Raw genomic sequence first — 8,310 nt, 5'->3', positions numbered from 1 at the left:
CTGCATTATTGACAGGCAGAAGATGACTCTCTCTCGCTCTGACATTTTATTCACATCGTTTTCATACAAAAGGCAAAATGTACATCTGGATGATCCTCCGCTGCTCCACACACACACACACCCTGCAGGAGGAGAAAACACACTGTTATGAGGAGGAGATGGGATGAAGCTCTTTCTGTGTGTGTGTTATTCTCTGCGTCTGTCTGTATGAGTGTCTGTTTGTGTTTGTGAGTGCATGCGTGTTTGCCTGTGTGAATATCTGTGCATATCTCTTTCTATGCCTGTATGACTGTGTATATGAGTGTGTGTGTGTGTGTGTGTGTGTGTATATATGAGTGTGTGTGTTCACTTCTCACCCCTCACTCCAGTTTCTTGGGATTATTGACAGCCACATAATGGTAGAGGACCACCAGCAGGAAGAGCGAGACGCCCAGCATGTTGGCAAAGATGGCAAGCTGCACGTCTGTCACCATCTGAAGCACACAGAAGCTTTAATAACCTCAATGCACTGCGGTAAAGCTGCTTTCCTTTACTCTTACACTATTGCACATCACATTCATACATTACATGAACTTCAGTGAGGCCTACTTATGCTAACGACTCCATGAGTGACATTACGACGTTTTACACATATTTACACACACAGACGCAGGTTTAAATACATATATTTACACACACAATGTAATTTAATGTAATGTTTGTGTGTATATAGAGATATAGAGACTGTCTCTGCGTATGTAATTAATCAGCGAAATACTGTAATAATTGTAACGCCACAATATGCTACGAAACACACAATTAGGTATTATAATCATCTTATTTGGCAATAATGGCACTCAAGGACTTTAATGAGCATCATAATAGACTGATCAATGGATGAACGAGTGCAGCATCATATCTGTCAGATGTGACTGAACGACACGAGTTATATAAACAACACATTTAAACTGCTAGTGTTACTGATGCATTGACAGGCTACAGTTAAACACACACAATTACTTACATTTATAGTGTTGATTATTGAGTGTTTATGCTGAATCTGTCCGCGTCTGGAGAGCTTCTGCGCTGAATTCCGGGATTGAGACACGTCACTTACATACGGGCGCCTGAACACGTCACTTCCTGAATAATTCGCCGAATATTAATATCTGCACATTTATCTATGCGAGTGAGCAGTTGTATACAAGGTTTATTAATTTTATCATGAAATAAATTGTTTAAAATAACCGTATATGTTTAAACGTTGTTAATTAAAACACGTTTGTTTTCTCCTGGCCGCTGGAGGCGCTGGTGAGACTGACGGTCTCCAGCAGCGAGACTTCAAAATAATTTTGTATTAATTATTATTATTATTATGTAGTTCAAAATACATTAAGCATATGTCATATATACAGACTATGGTTCAAATAAAAACATATTAATTGCATAAATGTGACCCTGATGCACAAAAGCAGTCACAAAAGGACGTATGAGTCTATCGATTATAGAAACTTTCGACTTTATGGCAAAACTCATGATATAATTCAGTAAAGATCAGGTTCCATGCAAACATTTAGTAAATTTCCTACCGTAATTATTTCTTAACCATTTTTATAACATCCGTTGCTGAGAACTAGTGTAAGGTATTTAGTCTGTGCAGTATTTATAAGCTGTAAATCGCGAGTTTCACCACAGGAGGGCGCGCTTCCTCTGCATTCACCATAGTATTTTCACCACATGCTAAATGTAAGATTTTGTTATTTTATTGGATTTTGCTTATTTTATTTTGTTGTATTTTATTTGTATTTTGTTTTTATTTTATTTTGATTATTTTATTTTATTCAACTTTAGTTTACTAAAATTTAGTATATATTTAATAAATTTCCTTCAATTATTTAAATTAAATAATGTAATAATATATTGTATTAATACAATTATATAATATTATACTAATTTTAATTTTAATATAATAATATAACACAAATACATTTCAACACATTCAATACATTTTTATTATTATATTATTTTATATTATATTATAAAACATATTTTTTCTGTCAGTTATTTTGTGTTTAATACTGTACAATTTTTTGGAATTGCAGAAATTTTGTAAAACACAAATTGACAATAATTGACTTAATATTTAATATTTTTATTCAATTATTTGATTTTGCTTATATTATTGTATTCTATTTTATTTATAAATATAATTTCATTATTTTTTATTTAGTTTGGATTACAAGAATCCACTAAACATGTAACACTTTTCATTAAATTAATTTGTATTATAATACATTTTTCATTCATTCATACATTCATTAATTTTTCCTTAGCTTAGTCTCTTATATATATATATATAAGGAGTCTATATATTATATTTGATTATATTATAATTGCGTTTTATGTAAATTCAGTTGAATTTATTGTACATTATATAATTCCTTGTATAATAATTTATTAATAGAATAATAAAGGGACTTAGCTGAAAAGAAAATGAATGAATGAAAATAGTAGATTAAGCTTTAATTATGGAATTGATTAAATAATTGAAACATAATAGATTTTATTGAAGTTTTGTTTGAGTGATTTTAGAGAAAATGTATTTCTAAGTAAAATTGAACACAACAGAATGAGCAAAATCCGGTAAAATAAAAATATATGAAATATAGCATGACTTTTAGCCCTCCTGTGGTGACATGCGCAAATTACAGCAAATCAAATACTGTACAGCGTGAAACACAAAGTAACTGACAGAAATATAATATAATATAATATAATATAATATAATATAATATAATATAACATAACATAATATAATATAATACGATATAATATAATATATAATATAACATAATATAATATAATATAATATAATATAATATATAATATAATATATAATATAATATAATATAATATAATATAATATAATATAATATAATATAACATAACATAATATAATATAATACGATATAATATAATATATAATATAACATAATATAATATAATATAATATAATATAATATATAATATAATATAATATAATATAATATAATATAATATAATATAATATAATATAATATAATAAAATAAAACATATAATATAATATAATATAATATAATACACAAATTAATTGAATGTGTGGTATGAATCCATTATGAAAATGTCATCACTGAAGAACATTAATATACAAAGACAGGGAGATGAAAAATCACGATTGAGTGTCAAATTAATCAGTTGCACTGGAAATAAACAGAATTTTTAGATAAAATCACATTTTTAAATGAAATATTTTGTTTTGTAAAACGCAGAGTCACGTGATCAGACACGCAGCAGGTCGCGCGTGCGCAGTACTGGAACGACAGGTGAGTGCATCTCAGCTTTTACATATTTACTTTAAAGTGACTGATAGAGAGAATACAAACTCCGGTTTGCATCGTTTTGTTGATGGTTTAAAGCAACAGCTTATAAATGAGAGGTATGAGCAGTCAATACTCTTTTTAATCTGTCTGATGTGAAGAGATCAAGTTTAATTGTCGAACATTGTTTAAAACACGTGGAACTGGCGTTAATTAGGTGTGATTGTGGAATTTGACCACAGGAGGGCGCATTTCCTGTAAATTCACTAAAATATTCTGTATTGAACAGTTTTGTTGAATTAACTGATTTATTCTTTTATTATTGTGTTTTATGTAAAAAATGTGTCTTATTTTAGATTATTTTACTTTAGTTTACAAAAATGGATTATTTAATAATTTTTCTTTCATTTGTATTGTATTAATGATATTGTATTTCTGTCAGTTATTTTGTGTAAAGCTGTACAGTATTTTAATTTAATTTTCTCTTAAATCTATTTTTTATATTTTATTCTTATTTTATTTTTTGATTGCTTTTTGTATTGTAATAAATTGTATTTTTACATATAATTTATTTTATTGTAGATTATTTTGTTTTATTGTACTTTACTAGAATTTACTATATATTTAATATTTTTCCTTAAATAAAAGGAAACAAAAAAAAAAACTGGGATTTACTTTATTTAATAGTTTTTCTTTATGTAAGTTGGATTAAATGAAATTAAATTTCTGTGACTTTATTTAATATTTAATTCTTATTTTATTTTCTTGGATTTTGCTTTTTGTATTGTAATGAATTTGATATATATATATATATATATATATATATATATATATATATATATATATATATATATATATATATATATATATATATATATATATATATCTTTTTTTAAATTATTTTAGTTTGGTTTAGTAGAATTAATTTATTTAATTAGTATTATATGATATTTTTATTATATTATTTTATAATATTTTTAATATTTAATATTACATTATTTTTCTGTCAGCTATTTAGTGTTTGATGATGTACAATATTTGATGTTGTGTAATTCGCGAACCTGACCACAGGAGGGCGCATTTCCTGTAAATTCACTAAAATCCGTTCAATATTGAATATCTCATTCTTATTTTATTGGACTTTGCTTATTCTGTTATATTCTGTTCTATTTTATGATATTTTTAGTGTTATTTTATTTTAGGTCACTATAATTGTCAAAATATATTGAGTAATTTTCTTCAATTTCAATTTTCTTCGCATTTCCTGTACATCCACTACATACTATATTGAATATTTTATTCTTATTTTATTAGATTTAGCTTATTCTGTTCTGTTATCTTATGATTTTATTTATTTTTTATTCTATTTTAGTTTAATTTACTAGAATTCACTATATATTTAATTACGTTACTTTGATTAGTTTGTATTTTATGTATTATCATAATATATTATTATATATTATTTTGTAATAGTAAAATCATTTTAATTGTAATCTTATAACTATTTATTAATAATATGAATTATTCAATTCATTAGTAATATATTATGATATTTTATTATATTTCTGTCAGATATGCAGTGTTTAATGCTGTGCAATATTTTATTTTCTATAACTTGCGTTTTTTTCTAAAATGACCAAAATCTAAATTCACAAAAATTCACTCAATATTTAATATTTGTATTCAATTAGTAATTTTTACTTATATTATTGCAGTCTATTTTATTTATAAATACCTTTTCAATATTTTGTGTTTAGTTTAGATGTGTAGGATCCATTAAATATTTAAGACTTTTCATTCAATTGGATTATATTATATTATTCCTTCATTTTTCCTCAGCTTAGTTCCTATATATCAGGGGTCTATATTACATTATAATTCATTTTCTTATAATTGCATTTCCTGTCAATTAACTTAAATGTATTCCAGTTTGTATAATTGCTTATATATTATTAATGCTATATATAACAAAAAAACACAATTTTAAAATATATAGCAAATGAATTAAACAAAATTAAATATAGAAGAGATTCTATTGACCTTGTGTTTTAGTGATTTTAGAGGAAATGCGCCCTCCTGTGGTGAAATCTGTAACTTACAGCAAATCAAAAACAGCATTAAACAGTCACTAACTGACAGAAAAAACATAATATTATATTATATAAAAATATAATATAATATAATACAATATAATACAATATAATATAATACACAAATAAATTGAATGTGAGGTATGAATTGGTATGGATCCATTATGAAAATGTCCTCACTGATGAACATTAATATACAAACACAGGGAGATGGAAGATCACAGTTGTGTTTTAAATAGATTAATCAGTCACACTGAAAATAAGCAAAATATTTACATCAAATCACTTATTTAAATTAAATAGATTTAATTTGTAAAAAGCAGAGTCACGTGATCAAACACGGCAGCAGGTCGCGCATGCGCAATACTGTAATGGAGCAGGTGAGTGCATCTCAGCTTTTACCTTTGCTTTAAAGTGACTGATAGAGAGAATCTGCGGTTCCGGTTTGCATCTTTTGTTGATGGTTTAAAGCAGCAGCTTATAAATGAGTGTTATGAGCAGATAATGCTCTTTTTATTCTGTCTGATGTCGAGAGATCAAGTTTAATCGTCGAACATTGTTTAAAACACGTGGAACTGGCGTTAATTGGCTGTAATTGTGGAATTTGACCACAGGAGGGCGCATTTCCTGTAACTGTGATGACGTCACTGGCCCAAAATTTATTATTTTTATTTTAGTTTATGTTTAGAATTTTGCATTTTCTATTTTGCTCTCTCTCTCTCTCTCTCTCTCTCTCTCTTTCTCTCTCTCTCTCTCTCTCTCTCTCTCTCTATATATATATATATATATATATATACATATATATATATATATATATATATATATATATATATATATATATATATATATATATATATATATAATTATATTTTTGATTATTTTATTTCATTGTATTTCACTATAATTTACTATATGCTAAATCATTTCCTTAAATTAATTCAAAACTATAATTAATAGATTAATATTTAATCGTTGTTTTTTCCAATTAATTAATTAGTGTAATAATAATTAAAACATTTAAATTATATTACAAAATAGTGAAATACATTATATAATATGCGATTATATTATATTGTTTTTCTGTCAGTTATTTTGTGTTTAATGCTGTACAGTATTGGATTTGCTGTACTTCGCTAGTTCCACCACAGGAGGGCGCATTTCCTGTAAACGCAGTAAAATACATTCTATATTTGATATTTTATATTCGTTATTTTGTTTATTCTGCCGTGTTGTATTTCATTTATAATATTGTTTTAAAGATTTATTTTTGTTTAGTTGAATTTATTTTACTAGATTGTACTATGTTTAAAAAATCATTTGTATTTCACTATTTTTATATTATATTATATTATATTATATTGTATTATATTACATTATTTTATTTTGTGGCAGTTTTTTGTATGTAATGCTGTACAGTATTTGATTAACTGTATTTCACTTTTTTATATATATTATATTGTATTGTATTGTATTATATCATATTGTATTGTTTTATATTATATTATATTATATTATAATTTATTATATTATATTATATTATATTATATTATATTATATTGTATTATATTATATTATATTATATTATATTGTGGCAGTTGTCTTGTATTTAATGCTGTACAGTGTTTTATTAACTGTATTTCGCTAATTTCACCACAGGAGGGCGCATTTTCAGTAAATTCACTAAAAGCCACTCTCTATTTAATATTTGCATTTAATTAATTGACTTTTGCTCTTTCTGTAGTATTTTATTTGTAATACTTGTAAAAAGTTGTTGAAATTAATTTAGCTTACTAGAATGTACTGTATATTTAATAATCTGTTAATTAATTTGTATTATTATATTATATTACAGGGCTATTCAATTAGTCTGTCATGGGGGCCGGTTCATGAAAAGCATCTCAAACGAAGAGCCGGAGAGATATAACTTGCTATATGAGTGATAACACAACAGCATATAAAAGCCCAAATGCTGTATAGTTTTGCTCCTTTAGACACCCACGTTGGCTTTTTTTACATTAAAATGTTAATATATTGTATTTTGAAACTACATAATATCACTGCATTGTCCAATTGACTTTTTCTTCTTTCTTTATTTTTTACAAACATTCAAATGTTGTATTTCAGAGCACAACTAAAGCAGTGCATTGCTGAAGTAGGCTTCTTCTACATTCAGACACATTCATATGTGATGTTTTGAACTGCAAAACAATTAGTGATGCAACAATTATAGATTTAGTTGTACGATTATAGTCTGAAGAATAATCATGGTTTCAATGTTATCACGTCTAATGTAAATTCAAACTTTAAGGTATATAAGGCTTTATTAGGTAAGTAGCTATTTAGATTAACTGTTGGATCTTTTGTTGACATTGCACTGAAAGGCACGCACAACTCTCACCGTGAGATGTTTTGTACTGCGTGCGGCCAGAAAGACGCAAGCTTAACGCTTAAATCTGTTTAATTGTTTTAAATCTGTAAAAGCACAAATTCCATTCCATATTTAATAATTTAGTTATTTTTATTTTGTCATTGTGTATATATAGACACACACACACACACACACACATATATATATAATTGTTTTTGATTATTGTTTTTAGTAGATTTCAGTTCATATGAAACTATTTTTTCTTAAATTAAATGAAAATTAAATAAAAATAAAAAGTAGATTTCCCTGTATATGTAATCATTTTTCTTCAATTCATTTGTATGATATTAACTTGATTATTATTATTAGATATGTAGTTTATACATTATATTATTGCAAACTACTTAAATGTTAATAACAGATCTGTAAATAGTAACAGTACAGTGTGTTATATTGATTTATTATTTTAGATTGTGTTATTTTTCTGTCACTTATTTTGAGTTTAATGCTGTACAA

The 8,310-nt window shown here is 25.8% G+C and overlaps 1 protein-coding gene and 2 long non-coding RNA genes across 7 annotated transcripts in view; 1 reads left to right on the top strand and 2 right to left on the bottom strand.

Moving 5' to 3' along the window:
• LOC148679883 (uncharacterized) overlaps window positions 1-8,310 on the bottom strand; it is a 759,583-nt gene that overhangs the window by 453,823 nt on the left and 297,450 nt on the right. The window lies entirely within an intron of this gene.
• ost4 (oligosaccharyltransferase complex subunit 4 (non-catalytic)) overlaps window positions 1-8,310 on the bottom strand; it is a 9,851-nt gene continuing 1,541 nt past the window's right edge. The window contains 3 exon segments of one of the 5 annotated variants that reach the window (NM_001302743.1): window positions 1-119; window positions 356-473; window positions 1,004-1,110. In NM_001302743.1, coding sequence (NP_001289672.1) covers window positions 360-473 — 114 coding nt within the window. In that variant the 5' untranslated portion in view covers window positions 1,004-1,110 and the 3' untranslated portion in view covers window positions 1-119; window positions 356-359. 5 annotated transcript variants of the gene reach the window in all.
• si:ch211-286m4.1 overlaps window positions 5,768-8,310 on the top strand; it is a 25,551-nt gene continuing 23,008 nt past the window's right edge. The window contains exon 1 of the long non-coding RNA XR_015942143.1: window positions 5,768-5,806. This is a non-coding gene — a long non-coding RNA (si:ch211-286m4.1). The remainder of the gene's footprint in view (window positions 5,807-8,310) is intronic.

This window comes from Danio rerio, chromosome 4 (genome assembly GCF_052040795.2).
Source record: "Danio rerio strain M-AB ecotype USA chromosome 4, GRCz13ab, whole genome shotgun sequence".
NCBI classification, from domain to species: Eukaryota; Metazoa; Chordata; class Actinopteri; order Cypriniformes; family Danionidae; genus Danio; species Danio rerio.
Note: the sequence above shows the minus strand (reverse complement) of the source record. Positions and strands in the feature narration are given on the sequence as shown.